This window comes from Petaurus breviceps, unplaced genomic scaffold (assembly GCF_028583685.1).
Source record: "Petaurus breviceps papuanus isolate PSGF00001 unplaced genomic scaffold, PetGlider_PUasm1.0 128, whole genome shotgun sequence".
In the NCBI taxonomy this organism is placed as follows: domain Eukaryota; kingdom Metazoa; phylum Chordata; class Mammalia; order Diprotodontia; family Petauridae; genus Petaurus; species Petaurus breviceps.
The window spans coordinates 4,251,727-4,268,391 of record NW_027185664.1 but is presented as its reverse complement, the minus strand read 5'-3'; the positions used below and the strand labels follow the sequence as shown (position 1 = coordinate 4,268,391).

At 39.6% G+C, this 16,665-nt stretch overlaps 1 protein-coding gene across 10 annotated transcripts in view; it reads left to right on the top strand.

Moving 5' to 3' along the window:
* Nucleotides 1-4,764: 4,764 nt before the first annotated feature.
* LOC138171596 (O-acyltransferase like protein-like) overlaps nucleotides 4,765-16,665 on the top strand; it is a 174,881-nt gene continuing 162,980 nt past the window's right edge. For 2 of the 10 annotated variants that reach the window (XR_011170926.1, XM_069101191.1), the window contains exons 1-2: nucleotides 4,765-5,347; nucleotides 7,120-7,269. Coding sequence is in view for 6 of the 10 variants with exons in the window: in XM_069101191.1 (XP_068957292.1) it covers nucleotides 7,158-7,269 (112 nt within the window). In the remaining 4 variants the exon portion in view is untranslated. The remainder of the gene's footprint in view (nucleotides 5,348-7,119; nucleotides 7,270-16,665) is intronic. The other 8 variants (XM_069101153.1, XR_011170923.1, XR_011170922.1 and 5 more) reach the window with 8 other exon arrangements.

Genomic DNA, 16,665 nt, shown 5'->3' with positions numbered 1-16,665 from the left:
TATTTTCTCTATGCATTTTTCAGAATATTTAAATCGCTCTCTTCTCATCACTATTGCTAACCTCTCTCTTACCTGACTGCCTATCATTAAAAGCAGAGTTAACAAAAAATCCTTGTAACAAATAGGCAGAATCAAGCCAAATGAATTCCCAGAGTGCCCATGTCCAAAAATATATGTCTCTTTCTGCACATTCAGTCAATCATTTCTCTGTTACGGCTCTAACCATGGCATTGATCAGAGTTTTTAAGTCTTTCAGAATTGTTTTTCTTTATAATCTTGTCTTTGTATATGTTATTCAGATTTTGCTCACTTCGCTTTGCATCAAATCCTGCTTGCTGGGATTCTCTGAAATCATCTCTTTTTCATCATCCTGCCAGGCAATACCATTATATTCTTACCCCACAAATTGTGTAGCGTTTCCCTAATTGATAGATACCCCCTTAGGTTCTAGTTAATTAATTTTCCCCTCCTTTAATCCCAGCTTATTTGGCTTGTGACTATTTCTTTCCTTCCTATTACCCTCCCTCTTACCCCTCCTTTCCATATCCCCACTTGTTTCCTATTGCATTTGCTTTCTTTCTACACAAAGCTGTGTGTGAGCAGGTGCGTGTGTGTGTTCCATGGTTCTTTGTCTACTTCAGATAAGGGTGCAGCTCATCTGATGCCCGCTTCCCCCACCTTTTCCTCCATGTTTGTACACTCTTCTCACACACCAATTATGAAAAAATCAAATTCTTCCCTTCTACACTAGAGTATTCCTTTTTCTCTCACTTCCCTTTCCTCTATTAAACCTTCAGAAGAGAAACAAGCCACCTCCAGGCCCTATAACACATACCACACACATCACACTATGCACATCTCTCTCTCTATGTTTTCTTTTTTCGTGCCTCCCAAAGATGTTCATGTTTTACAAGGAGACTTGTTTTCCTCTCCTCCTGATAGACAAGTAGTGCTACGTCTTCTTAGAGCCTCTTTCAATTACTCAAATAAACTTACATTTCTAGGTTTTTTGTGATACTAGAGTTTGTATTTCAAAGTTCTCACTTGGAAATCTTCAGAAGTATAAAATGGATAATTTCTATTACATTAAATTAAAAAGGGTTTGTACAAATAAAACAAATGTAGCCAGTTGTAGTGGCAAGCACCCCAGCGTCCCCAGGGTCTCTGCCAACACAGGTTCTTGGATCTGCTTTGATAAAGGAAAGCAACTCAAAATGGGTTAACAAGCTTACTTTAACCAGTCAAACATATATCGTTTACCTCGTTCAGGGGAAAAAGGTCAGCACCCCAAACTTCAAAGTATACAGACAGAATTATCAAGCAGAAACAGATCAAGTAGACAGCTTTCCAAACTGTCCAACCATTACATCCATACCAAATCAACATCTGGGTTTCAAAGCCAGGGGCTCTCAACAACCAGCTTCCCAGAGTCTCATCTGATCAAATCACAGAACACTTCTCAAAGTGAGCCCCAAAACAAAGCCTCAAATCAGGGTTTATATAGCCTTCTTCTGGCTCAGAGAATGTAACAACCTTATTGACCCACTGCCCAATCAAAAAGTATCTACTGAAAAACAAGCCTCCCACCCCAGGTCCCAGGTGCACTTTAGCCTAAGGGCAGGGAAGATCTTAAAAATTTACATTCCCATTACACCAGTATCAGAAGGAAAGAAGAAAATCGGGAAATAATTTTTATAGACAGTTTCTCAGATAAAGGTCTCATATCTCAAATACATAAATTTATAAGAATAAGAATCGTTCTCTAATTGATAAATCATCAAAGAATATGGACAGGCAGTTTTCTGATGAAGAAACTGAAACTATTTTAGTCAAATCAAAAAAGCTCTAAATCATTATTGATTAGAGAAATGCAAATTAAAGCAACCTTGAAATATCATTTTACCAGATTGGCTCAAATGATTGAAGGGGAAAGTAACAAACTGGCGGGGGAGGGGACATGGGGAAATTGTGGGGATGCCCATCAATTGGGGAACGGCTGAACAAGTTGTGGTATATGATCATGATGGAAAACTACTGTGCTATAAGAAATGATGAGCTCAATGATCTTAGAAAAACATGGGCAGGTTTGGATGAAGTAATGAAGAGAGAAATAAGCAAAACCAAGAGAATTTTGTATACAGTAACAGCAATATTCTTTTAAGAATAACTTGAGCAACTAAGTCATTTTGACTATTATAAACATTCACATTAACTACAAAGGATATATGAAGGAAGAAGTTTTCTGCGTCCAGAGAAAGAACTGACAAAAGAAGCATATATAGAATGGTCTTACACACACACACACACACACACGTATGTTTGTAGGTGTGTGTAGATGTATGTGTGTGTATATAAATTCACACACATTTGTGTTTAATGGTAACCATCTCTGGGGAAGAGTGGGGGAAGAGAAGAAAAAAAGAAATTTACATTATAAATTCATTATGTATTTAAAAGGAATAGCAAGTAGTATACAATAGATCTGCAGTTTCATGCACAATCTTTTTATTATTCTATGATGTTATGGAAATGCTTGTTTTATTTCCTAAATTAAAAATAAAATAAATAGAAAAAAAGTTTTCTCTTCAACTCTAGGTCCATTTCTTTTTTTTTCTGTAGGATTATACTCAGCTTTTCAGGGTCAGTTATTGTTGGTTGAAAACCCATGTCTTTTGTGTTTTGGAATATTATGTTACCAGGTTCCCTGTCATTCTAAGCAATAGCTGCCAGGTCTTGTATGATCATGTCTGTAGCTTATAGTTTTTTGAGTTTCTTATTTGTGAATGCTTTTGACATTTCTCCTTTGATGCAGAATCTCTGGGTTTTGGTTATGACATTCCTGGGACGTTTCCTTTTATGAGGTAGTCACTAGTTTCTTTCTGTCTTCATTTTGCCCTCTGGTTCTAATAGATCTGATCAGTTTTCATTTGCAATTTCTTGAAATATAGTGTCCAGGATTTTTTTTTCATGGTTTTCAGGGAGTCCAATAGTTTCTGAATGATCTCTCTTTGAACTGTTTTCTAGCTCAGTTCTTTTTGATATCAGATATCTTGCATTTTCTTGTGTTTAGTCAATCTTTTGAGTTTGTTCTAATATTTCTTACTATCTTCTGAAGCCATTTATTTCTATTTGGTCCCTTCTAATTTTAAGGGAGTATATTGCTTTGATAAAGTTAAGTATTTTCTCTTCTCTTTTCAATTCTTTACTCCAAAAGAGTTTTTTAATTTCATTTTTTTTTATCTCTTGCTTTATTTCTTCTAGGTACTCATGAAGTCTTTGTGGAAAAATCCATTTTTTCCTTTGAATTTCTGCTTGAAATTATTACAGTGATAGTCACTTTTTGGTTGGGGTTTTTGGTATATCTCTAGATCTATAATAGTTCTTTATAGTGGTCGGTGTTTTCTTTGTCTTACTCATCTCTGCAATCTTATTTCCCCATCCCTGCCCCTTGCCACACTTTTGGGTGGGATTATGGGTGCAAATTATTCTTGATCTGGGTTACTTGGGTTCCTGTGTTAACCTCTACTTCCTGGGGTTAAGTACATTTGGAAACAGATATTTGAGGTTCAGAGCACTGGTTGTGCATGTCTTTCTATGGCATCTCAGGAGAAAAATGCAAGTGTCCTTGGAGCCTTGCTAGGGTGTCCTCTTCTGAGGACCACCAAAGCCACAGGGCGGGTAGGTGGCACAGTGGATAGGGCATCTAGCCTGGAGTCAGGAAGATTTGAGTTCAAATTTGACCTCAGACTTTTACCAGCTGTGTGACTCTGGGTAAGTCACTTAACCCTATATGCCTCAGTTGCCTCATTTAGAAAATGAATTGGAGAAGGAAAGGATAAATCACTCCAGTATCTTTGCCAAGAAAACCCCAAATGGGGTCACAAAGAGTTGGACAGGACTGAAGAACAACAGCAATAAGGACCAAGCCTACACGAGTCACTGCCACTACTGATGGCTTCCAAGGTTCCCTGGTGTGGGATTTCAACCACCCAGCTTTCTGGGAAAGTCCTCAGCTCTTGTTTGCTTCAGATACAGAGCTCTGGTCTTGCTGGTATTGCTGGGCTGCTGCTGGCTTGTTTGCAGGGATGTACTGGAGCCAAGTGCAACTTTCTGAGCTAATTGTTAAATTTTCAGAAATGGGCAAACCTACAAACCAGGACTTGATTTATTATTTTGTTGAGTATCTAAACTTAAGAGAGTGATAGAGTAAATGTTAATAATGCAGATTAAACTTAAAAGTGTGTTCAGTATACATTTTCCCTGAAGTTCAGGTTGTTAAACATTTACCAGCATGCCCCTGATTGTACTGGCATTGACTTTGCTGGTGGTTCCCTTTCCTGTTGTCTGTGGGCATCTGGCTAACTTTTTACATAATTCGGGGCATGGAAGAAGTAACTTGCTCTACTTTTACATTAGAGTTCATCATTGAAGCTAGTTTTGTAAAAAATAAAATTTAGACTACCTTGTTTTCTGATCTGAATCTTCCCCCACCAAAATCATATCTACCACAAATCTGATTCAAGAATATGTCAATTCCCAAGGAAATTAAGGACATATATTTATATTAAAAGTTTGACCCAACAGACTGCATGTATACAAACATGAACAATAATTTTCTTAGTGTTTGTCTACTTTAAGGAAGATTCTAACTTCCTAAAGAATACTACTTCTCTGTTCCCAGTCTAATCTTCATACTCATTGTAGACCAGTGGTGTTACATGCAAACAGAAATGGGGGGAGGGCACCATAGTTGTTTCCTTAGTGTTAATCTTTTTTAAGAGTTAAATTTTTGGTTATTCTTGACCAAAAAATGAGTGTTACCATCGAGTATTTTAGGTGGAACATGCTTTGGATATTTGAAACCCCAGAATGTTACACAGTGCTTTCCAACTAAAGGAAACTAGGCTTCTCTATATGAAATGGACCTTTCGATCTGCATAGCTAATGGAAAGCAGGTGATCTGAAGAACACATGAATCCAGAGATCTATTCTATTTAACAGTAATAAGTTGTGTGTAAATTGTCTTTCATGCTTTGTTCATCTTGGCTACTCTGCAAGTGTTGGAGACAACACAGCTTGTTTGTACAAGTTAAGAGAAAGAAGGATCACATTCTCTTCTTACACACAACCTAAGGTTCCATAAATAGAGGCTTCTACCTCCGAGAAGAGCACTCCATTTGGACAGGTAAAAGGGAAAACCATGCCCCCGGAGTGTCAGCACTTTGGCTCCTTCTTCATTGGTCTTGTGCTTTTTCTGCATGAAACCTTTCTTTGAGGTGCTTTCAAGACACTGATGAGTTCCTTTCTGATCTGAATTCGGTGGTTCCCAAGGCTTATGCAATAAGAAGTAAATTGGCTTTGGCAGGGGCTGGGGGGTGGGCTGCAGGGCATTTATAAGTGGGTAGATTTGGAAACTGACATGTGATTAGCTAGAAACTGTGCAGTTGTTCATACTGGGAGATAATATATGCAAAGCACTTTGCAAAAATTAAAACACTAGAAAGATGTCAGTATTGACTGTTGCTATTATTGCAACATTTGAGAATTTCCAAAAGAAAACAGATAAACAATAGAGGAGAAAACAAGCCTGCTTTCCCCACTTGCACTGGGATCCTGAACTCAGTGTCCTTATCGATAAAAGAAGGTTGGATTGATTGATTGATTCTATCCTCTTATAGAATAGCATTCATCTGTGCCTAGCCTACTCCTCATACTCATTGTAGACCAGTGGTGTCAAATGGGGGCCACTAGACCGTGCAGAAAGATCTCTACTGGCAGCATTTTAACTTTGAAAACCACATATTAACATTATTTATGTTCCATTGTATTTTTATTTATTTTGATGAATGTTTTCCAATTATGTTGGGAAATTGGGGTGTTTGGTTTTTGAAGGTGACTCCAAATGATTGCAAACCTAACCAGAAGAAATTATGTTAGGACCAGATTCTGTAACAGGATAAAAGTTTTTTCAAAACATAGGCTTGTTGTTTCAACAAACATTTCTGTTGACTCTAATTGAAATGAATAACATTCTACTGAATAGTAAGAAATGACCATTTAATCTTGGTTTTTTGATGTCTGGCCTAATCTATAAAATGAATTCCTTCCTCATTTTTCAGGCAGTAAGTCCTTGCTTCTGAAATAACCCATTAAAAAAACCTACGGAGCATTATTAATGAATCTGTACAGTGGCCAAAGCTGGGGGGAAAACAGTAAGGAGAGTTGGCTAAGTTTCTATGTAGGGAAGATAGATAAACTGGAAGCAATATTTGTTTCATTGATTTCCCAAAATTATTCTCCATGATCACTCACAAATTCAACTAAACAGAAAGGACCCAGAGCTTCTCTAGGCAGTGGGACAAAAACAAATATGCAGAAAATTATAGAATCAAAGAATGCTAAACTTTCTGGAAGGAACTTGGTAATTATCTTATCCATTCCTCTCATTTGACAGATGAGGAAACTGAGATCTAGAGGGGTAAGTCAGTTTGTTCCGAGTCCATACCAAATGCTTCATTTCTAAAAAATAGCACAGAATGAACACTGAGCTATAAGACTGAATCTTGGGTTGTGTTTGGTTGTGAGCACAGTATTTCAGGAGAACGTTTATAAGCTAGATAACATAGAGAAAAACAGGACAGTGAAAGGCCATGGCATTGTGCCGTGTGATAACCTGAGGATGTTTAGCTGCAGAAGACTTGGGGGACGTGTTAACTCTTCAAATTTTCAAAGTGTGTTCATGTGGAAGAGAGATTCACTTTGTCAGGCTCAGTTTTAGAGGGCCGGAGTTGGAAAAATGAGTAGACGCTACAAAGAGGCACATTTTAGTCCTATGCAAGGAAAAACGTCCTAACAATTGGAACTTTCTCAAGGTGGAATATACTGCTTTGAGAAGTCATGGGTTTTCCCTCATTCGTGGTTTTCAGGCGAAGGCTGAATGACTAATTTTTGGAGATGTTATAAAGGGAAGTCTTAGCTAGATATTGGTTAGACTGGATGGCCCGTTAGGTTCCTTCCAACTGTAAAGATCATTTGATTCCATGAGACAGGACAACCAGCGTTCTAGTCCCAACGCTACAGCTAATCATGTAGCTCACCTTCTCTTTCCCCATCTATAAGATAAGGCGGTTGGATCCATGAGCTGATTCTGTCGTCCTATGGAAGACTTGTCTTCCATTCTGGGCCTACTCTTCATCCTCACTGTGCAGCAGAGGGGCCAAGCCCAAGTGGAAATGGGAGCCATTGCACCACATCCAAGGCTTCCTGCAGGTAGTATATTGACCTGGAAAATCATATATTAACATTATGTATGTTCTATTATATTTTTGTTTATTTTGTTAAATGTTTCCCAATTACGTTTTAATCTGGTTCTGATGGCACTTGGGAGTGCCATCCTCCACTGCTGGACGCTTCTACTGTAGAGAAAACATGGGCAGTCATCCTAGTGCCCTGTACAGTGTACACTTAATAAATGTTCGCTGAATTTGACTGTGATGTCAGTGAATGGAAACCCAGAGTTAAGACAAAGGGTCAAAGTGTGTGTGTGTGTGTGTGTGTGTGTGTACGTGTGTGTGTAAAAAGTTCATTCTTTTCCAATATAAAAAAATTAAAATAATAATTTCCATTTTTTATTCATGCTGAGGACTCATGTCCTACATTATTTTAAACATACAATGATAACAATAAGGATATATTTTATTTCAATATAACAATTCCGGAAAAATCAGTTGCACTAACAGTGACTTATTCATGACAAAAAAAAAAAGTAATTCTAACAAGCAAAGTAATTTCAAGGACGATTTGTTGAATTGATGGGGCTGTCTGATGTTGACCAGGAATATGTCTGGTAACTTGAAGGCCAAACCAGTAGGCTGGACCAGACCTATTTCAGAGCAGCATCTGCTGATCTGATGAAGACACAGAGTTTTTGTCTCTAATTCCATTCCTTTTTTTTTTTTCTTTTTTGGAGGGGGGAAGACAAGGCAATTGGAGTTAAGTGACTTGCCCAAGGTCACACAGGTTGTGTCAAGCGTCTGAGCTCAAATTTGAACTCAGGTCCTCCTGATTCCAGAGCCAGTGCTCTATTCACTGCACCACCTAGCTGCCCCTCTAGTTCCATGCCATTTCAGTTACCTATCTTACTGCTTCATTGCTTGAATATCATACCAAGAAGGTTGTATTATGTGTAGGATTCTGAAAATTGTGGGAGTTGGGCAAAGAGAGAGCAAGTTTCCTTTTTTTGTAGTTTCTTTTTTTTTTATTTTTTAGTTTACATCATTCATTTCCACAAGATTTTGAGTTACAGATTTTCTCCCCATTTTTCCCCTACCTACCACCCCAAAACAGCAATCCCACTGAATATCCCCTCCCCCAATCTGCTCTCTCCTATATCTTCCGCCATCCCCCCTCCAACTTTCCAGTAGGGCATGGCGGATTTCTATGCCCCAGGTGCTGTATATCTTATTTCCCAGTTACATGTAAAATAATAATAATATATATTTTTAAACATTTGATTTTAAACCTTTGAATTCCAGATTATTTCCCTACCTCCCTTGTCACCCACCCTTACTGGGAAGATAAGCAATTCAATATAGGTTGTACATGTATAGCTATGCAAAACATTTTCATAGTGGATATATTGTGAAAGACTGACTATATTTCCCTCCATCCCATCCCACCATCCACTTGTTTTATTCTCTACTTTGGTCCTGTCCCTTTTCAAAAGTGGTTGCTTCCAACTTCCCTCCCCCCAGCCTGCCCTCCCTTCCTTTATCCCCCCTCTCATCCCCTTCCCCCCTACTCTCCTGCAGGGTGAGATTTAGTGTGTATGTCATTCCCTCCCTAAGCCCAATTCGATGAGAATAAGGTTGACTCATTCTCTTTTACCTTCCTGCTCTTCCCCTCCATTGTAACCATTTCCCTTGCCTCTTCTTCTATATGAGATAATTTATCCCATTCTGTCTCTCCCCATCTCCTCTTTCTATATTCCTCTCTCACCTCTTAATTTCACCTTTTAAGTATCATCCCTTACTATTCAATTGGTCCTGGACCCTCTGTCTATGTATACCTGTACACATATATACACACACTCACATATGTATTCATATGCCCATATACCCGCCTATATAGACATATATGTATGTATACATATATATACATACATATATATACATTTCTATTCCCTTCAACTATTCTCATACTGAGAAAAATTTCATAAGTTACAATTATTGTTTTTCCATGTAGGAATGTTAATAGTTCAACTTTGATAAGTTCCTTATGATCTCTTTTCCCTGTTTACCTTCTCATGCTTCCTTGCTTCTTGTATATGAATGGCAAATTTTCTGTTCAACTCTGGTTTTTTCATCAAGAATGTTTGAAAGGAGAGCATGTTTTCTTTTACAAAACTAGAAATAGGACTGGAATTATTTGGTCCCAACATGAATAGAATGAATCTTTGTGTCCGTTGGCTATTTGGGGAATATGATTTAGATCCTTGCATGTCTGAACTGATTTCCGTTCTCATGTGGGAGCTAGTACTGGTTTAAGCAGTGTCTGCTCTTGAACTTGGTGTGTCTCTTTGTAGCACGGTTTGGGATTCTGTCCCATCTTTTCAGCTGGGTTTTTCTAGTAATGTAGCAATTCTTAGGAAGAAAAAAATAAGGTGGAGCTGATAATCAAGCTGTGTTGGGTGAATAGTCAATAAATGAGTAAACTAAGAGGTATTTATGGAGAAATCCCTGGATTATGTGCCCAGAGGTGTCACACTCAGAAACTGGGACCTCTAATCCATATATAAGGATTATGCAGGCTACATACTGACATAGTTTTCAAATGTAATATTTTCTGGAGTTTTTTTGGTATTACTTTATTATTTGGTATTTTTTTGTATATATTGTATATATTTGGTACTTACTTTTTAAAATATTTCCTAATTGCATTTTAATTTAGCTTGGAGAACACTTTGGAGTGTTGATAGGCCACAAGCAATGTGTTGAACACCTCTGGTGTAAGGAATAAAAAGCTGACCTTGACATCAGGAAGACCTGTGTTCAAATTCTGCCCTTGATCCATACAGCCTTCGTGTTCAGGAGCAAGTCACAAATGCTCAGTACTATGGCAACTCTCTAAACTGCAGAGAGGACACAAGCACTGCTCTCTCCTGGTAGAGAGAGATTGTTCATCTGGGAGCTCCATATGGCAATGGGCCTTTGCCCATCTCTTCATGGCTGTCTGCCTCAGTTCCCTCGAATGTAAAATGGAGATAATAAAAGCACCTACCTCAGGGCTTTTGTGAAGATGAAATAGGATAATCTTTGTAAATTAACACAGCATCTGGCACATAGTAGGCACTATATAGATGCTTATTCCTACTCCCCCCTCTCCTCAATGGACCACAGATCCAGTCCCTATCCTTATGTGTCCGGACTGGAGATGGGCTTGAGGGGTTGGACTTTGAAGAAGTATACGACACAATCCTTGTCATAATGGAATTCACAATCTTGTGGGAAAGGAAGAAAGGAAGGAAACAAGTTTTATTAAGTGCCTATGTGCCCCACAAACTCTTGGGTGGGTAGATGCAATTATTTTCCCCATTTTTTACAACTGAGGAAACTGAAGGAACCAGAGGTTAAGTGATTTGCCCAGAGTCTCAGAGTGTCTAAGGCCAGATTTTAAGTGAGGCCTTCCTGATTCTGGGCCTAGAGCTCTATCCCCTGCACCACCCACCTGCCTGCCCAGACAGAGGAAAACAATTACATTATAAATGGGTAAAATATGTTCTGTAGTGTTTAAGCATAGTTAGAGTTAGGAGAAGGGAGAGATACCTGGAGTAATCAGAAAAGGCCTCATAAAGGAGGAATGGAAACTTGAGACAGGCTTTGGTTCTTGCATACATGTGGGTAAATTGAAGGGAAATGAGGGTTTTTCAGGTAGTGGACACTGCATCAGAAAAACACATACATGGAAGGAAGCTTAATATATGATCGGATTAATAAAGAGTAGAAAACATGAATATATTCATCTATGTATGTATACATACATACATATAATATGAAGGAAGGAAAGAAGGAAAGGAAAAAGAAAGAAAAAAAATCTTCCTGTCTTTCTTCCCTTCCTTCCTTCCTTCCTTCCTTCCTTCCTTCCTTCCTTCCTTCCTTCCTTCCTTCCTTCCTTCCTTCCTTCCTCCCTCCCTTCCTCCCTCCCTTCCTTCCACCCTTCCTTCCACCCTTCCTTCCACCCTTCCTTTCTTTGTATCTTAAACCCAGTTCACCCTGAAGCTCATAGATTGGACCACAATAGGTCCCTGCCCATGTTCCACTTAATAGCTGTATTTTCGGCCCTCCTGGCTTGTACTGAGTGTCCATGGTAACAGTTTAGGGTCTTCCCCTCCCAGCTTACTTTTTTTTTTTTTTAATTAAAGGGGCCGTGCTTTAAATCACTTCTTAAAGAGGCCTATTCACTGAATGAGTGTTAGGTTACCTCGTGCTGAGTAACTGAAAAGGCCTTAGCCTAAAAGGGCCAGGGTCCCCCATTGCATCCTGGGTCATCTCCAGCTGCCCTGATGAATATCTGGCCTCTGGACCCAGATGGCTCTGGAGGAGGAAGTGAAGCTGGTGACCTTGCACAGCCCTCCTTCATTCAAATCAAAGTCAACTGCAAGTCATGTCATCATTCCCTGATGCCACGGTCCTCTTTAAAAACAAAGGACAAACACAGCATATAATATACACACATACATGTGTGTGCTTGAACAGGGAGGGTGAAGCCAGATTACAGAAAGAGAGACAGAGAAACTTAGACTTGTTCCAGTGAAATAGAGAGACAGAGATAGGCCGAAGGGACACCTACTGAATAATCTATTAAGGTAATTCAGGTGTGAGGGTGAAAGCCCACTTCTTACTCTCTGCTGCTCCCCTCTCTGCTTTCAGATGAACTCAGGCCTCCCCCATCAAACATAAAAACAACAAAGCAAAACTCAGCTGCTTTAGCATCCTGCTGGGTCCAAAAGTTACCCTTCTATTTCTCCACTTCCTGTGCCTGACAAACCTCTATTACGATGTCTCCATTTCCTCACCACCCATGCCTTCCTCAACCCCTTACAATTTAGGCTCCATCCCCTTACTTGTCTCTCTCAGAGATCTCCAGTGACCTTCCTCTTGGTCGATTTCATTACCTTTTCTCAGTCCTCATTCACCTTGACCTCTCTGATGCTTAATACCAATGACCACAACCATTTTTGTCTTAATATTCCTCATTTCTGCTCCACTGTGGCATTGACTTTTCCTGGGACTTCCTCCCATCTTTTAATTTCTTTATTCTTGGTCCCCTCTGATAATTCTTTCTCTTTTTAACCTGAGTCTGTGCAAAGGCTAGGCTCTGGCTTCTTTTACAAATGAGTTTATATTATAAATTAGTGTGACTCCTCATTCCACTTCCCTTCCTTCCTTCCTTCCTTCCTTCCTTCCTTCCTTCCTTCCTCTCCTCCCCCCTCTCCTCCCCTCCTCTCCTCTCCCTTCCTTTCTCCTTTTCTCCCCTCCTTTTCCTCCTCTCCTCTCTTCTTCTCTCCTCTCCTCTCTTCTTCCCTCCTTTCTCTTCCCATCTTTCTCTGTATATCTCTGTCTCTCTGTCCCCCCCTCCGCCCCGCCGTTTCATTACTTCAAATATCAGCTCTATGTTTATGACTCTCCAATCTATATCCACAGTCCAGGACTGTGTTACAATCCATGTGTTAGACGACTCACTTTCACCTCAAACTTGACATATCCCAAACTTAACTCATTATCTTCCTCTTGCCTGATTAGTTTCCATTCCTACATTACCTATCCACATCAATGAGATCACCAGTTATCCATGCACAGAAACCTCATCTATACATATGAGCACCATATTTTAGACTATCGGAGAAGTAATCTTTCTCCTATTTCCAAATTACCAAATCCTGTTGATTGTTCCTTTAAAGTATCTTTTTTAGACACATGATGAAAAATGCTATCTACCTCCAGATCTATAGAGAACTGATGTATTCTTGAGTGCAGATTGAAGCACATTTTTCCTCATTCTTTATTTTCTTGCTTTTTTTTTCACAACATGGCTAATATGGAAATGTTTTGCATGATTTCATATATATAATGGGTATTGCATTTCTTGCCTTCTCAATGGGTGGGGAAGGGTGGAGGAAGGAACAGAATTTGGAAGTGAAAGTAAAAAAAAACAAACCTAAAACAAAAAATCAAGATATCATCTTTATCTGGGCCTTTATTACCTTTCTGAACAAAATATAGTCCCTTGTCACCTCATCTCTGCAGGGCCTCTCCTTCCCAAACAGAGGAGCTGAGAGGAGCTCAATAATAAAAGGAGGGGAAGGGCATAGAGGAGAGATACTCCAGGGTGAGAAGACCACTGAGAAGGATGCCTTTCCTGGGGTTAGGAGGTTCCAGGCACTGAGGGAGAGTCCCGTGTGAGCCTGTAGCTGAGGCATGGTGTTAAAGCCTAAAAAGTGAGAAGGGCATGAAATTAAAAAAAAAAAATTAGAGGGATGGCTAGGTGACACAGTGAATAGAGCACCGGCCCTGGAGTCAGGAGGACCTGAGTTCAAATCTGACCGCAGATGCTTGACACACTTGCTAGCCGTGTGACTTTGGGCAAGTCAACCCCAATTGCCCTCCAAAAAGCAAAAAATAAAATTAGGATTTAGAACTGGAAGGGAACATTCAGACCTGTCATAAAAGTGTCACCCATTTAGTCACTCTATGTTTATCCCCTTTGCCCCAAGAGGGATGGCAGGTTTGGAGGAAAAGTATAGCAGGAATTGTTTGGACCTTGTTGAGTTTGAAGACATACCCATGGAGCAACTGGAAATGAGCAGAGAACTCAAGGGAAGGGAGCTAGGGAACGAAGTGTTACTAATTTGGGAATCATCTGCACAGAAGCAAGGATTGCAACCCCTGGAGCAGTTGAGATCTCCAAAGGAAAAAGTACGTACAAAGAAAGTAAGAGACCCTAGTTAGGAAAGAGCCTTGGGGTTTATCCTCTCCTCAAAATTCTGAGGGGGGGGGGGAAATAAAAAAAACCCAAGGAAAACAGAGAAGGTGGAGAAGAGGCCAGCTGCAGTTTATTTAGGGGAAGCTGAAAGGCAGTGCTGGCTTGAAAAAAACAGATCTTTCCAAAAGAAACCAAGCACCACAAGTTGCATTGGTCTCTACTGAACTCCAAACTCTTCTATTCTCCCACATCCAACCCTCCCACCTGAACTAAAAACCACCACCCTTCAGTTCTTACTGGCTGTGTGACCTTTACCAAATCATCTCTGGGCTTCAGTGTGCTTATCCATAAAACCAGAGGACGGGACTAGAGAATTTCTAAGGTCCTGCTCAAGCTTTAAGATTCTGTTGATCACTGAAGCTCTGTGATGGGGTCAAAAAACCCCAGCAACAACCAAGTAGGAGTTAGGGACCAGACCTGGCTCTGTTGCTGGCACTGTTGGCACAGCCCTTAACTTCTAGGGGTTTATCTTCTTGATCTAAAGAATGATAGTGTTGAGTGAGACCATGCCTTCTAGTTATAAATGACCGTTTTTTAGGAAAAAAAAAGTTTTCTTTCCCAGATCTATAGGATAAAGTCATAGGTTGGAAGTAACCCTAGATAATCTAGCCTGACCTCTTCTTTTACAGTGAAACAGTGGAGCATCAGGGGTTAAGGCACTTTTCAATGAGGTTATGCAGGACATAGGCAGAAATGTTGACTTCAAACCAGAGTCGTCTGATTCAAGAGCCATTAAACTTTCCACTGTATTGTGCAAATTCTCTAAGTCCATGTTCCATAGCCTAGTTTATGAGGCTTTCCATAGCCTAGCGGCCTATGCTGCCTACGTCAGCTAAGCTCCCCACTCCTCAGCAGGAGCCTTGTTCTTCTTCTCAAAGTCATATCGTGCTCATTCTTCACCATAAGTCTTTTTTTTTTTTAAGCAATTGGGGTTAAGTAACTTGCTCAAGGTTACACGGCCAGGTGTTTCTGGGTGGGTGCTAAGTGTCTGAGCCCGGGATTCGATCTCCAGGTCTTCTCAACACTGGAGCTGGTGCTCTTACTTGCTGTGCTACCTGGCCACCCCCATAAGTCTTGTTAAAATACTCTGCTTCCAGGGTTCCATTCCCTCAGTCAGAACCTGGCCTTGAAGGCTTACAATGCCCTCCTCTGCCTCTGAATTCACTTTGGTCCTGCCTTTCATCGCTAGTTATTTAACTGTCTTCTGTGCGTCAGTCTTATCTCTCCACTAGATCAGAAGTTCATGAAGGTCAAGAAGACTATGAAGAATGATAAGATTTAAAGGTCACTTAATCCAGCTCCTTTCTTTTCATTTTTAAGCTATAATTTCTATTTTCAGCTATCATCTTTTATTTTTTAATTAAATTGTATTCTTAATGACTAATTATTTATTTTTTCTACTTCCTATCTACCACCCACTTTTTTCTATGTGGTTTTATTTCTCCCCCCGATTACATGTAAAAACAATTTTAAACATTTTTTTAAAAAGAATTTTGAGTTCCAAATTCTCTCCTTCCTTCCTTTTATCTCTTCCCCTCCCTGAAATGTTAAGCAATTTGATACAGATTATATAATGCTACTGATCACTTTTAGAAAAAGAAACAAAAGCAAATGCTTTGTAACAAGTAACTATAATTAAGCAAAGCAAATCTTTTAACTCTCATGTCCCAAAATGTGACTCATTCTGAATATTTAGTCACCTTTCTGTCAAGAGTTAGGGAACATGCTTCCTTGTCAGTGCTCTAGATTCTTTGGTCTGTAACCTCACTGATCGTTCTTCAAGTTTTTCGAAATTCTGCATTTTTACATTTATATTACAGTATAAGTCATTCTCATTCTGCTCTCTTCACTTTACATGAATTCATACAAATATTCCCAGGTTTCTCTGACATGATCCCTTTTCATTTTTAGACCAAATAGTATTCCATTACATTATCATACCATAACTTTTTCAGCCATTCCCAAGTTAAAGAGCACTCCCTTAGTTTCCAGTTCTTTGCCACCACAAAAAAAAAGTTACTCTAAATATTTTTTTTTCCATTTTTTTCCCTTATCTTCTTTCTTTGATCTGGCCTAGTAGTGGCATCTCTGGGGTTAAGGGTATGCAGCACAGCAACTTTCCCCACCCTTTTAACTTGCAGATGAAAAAGCTGACACCCAGGCAGGAAGTGACTTGCTGAAGGCCATAAATGACAGACCAGAGATGGGTTCTCCTTTCATCTCCCCCAAGTGTCTTGGCCAGTGCTATTCACAGCTGCTTCACAGGAGAGTTTTTGCTTTCTTCTTTCTCCTCAAGTACAACCAACTCTGGATTTGTTAGGGGCTCATTATCTAACTTGTAAATTATTCAGCCTCTATGTCTAACTGGAGTCCCCTCCTGCTGTCTAACTTCATTCCCTTTGAGCAACTGTTCATTTTAGAGATGGAACCAATAAAGAGAGGGGGCGAAATGCAAGTCAATCTGTTAAAAAAGTTTTTCAGGGAGACAGTTGACACTGTTGTCTGAGATGACATTTCTGGCTTATCTGTGGATTTCAACTTTCCACCTCCAATTCCATGGAGAAGTAAGAGTTGGCAGTATTTCTCAACCATCCCTCTGAATGAAGTGGATAGCATTTAATATTA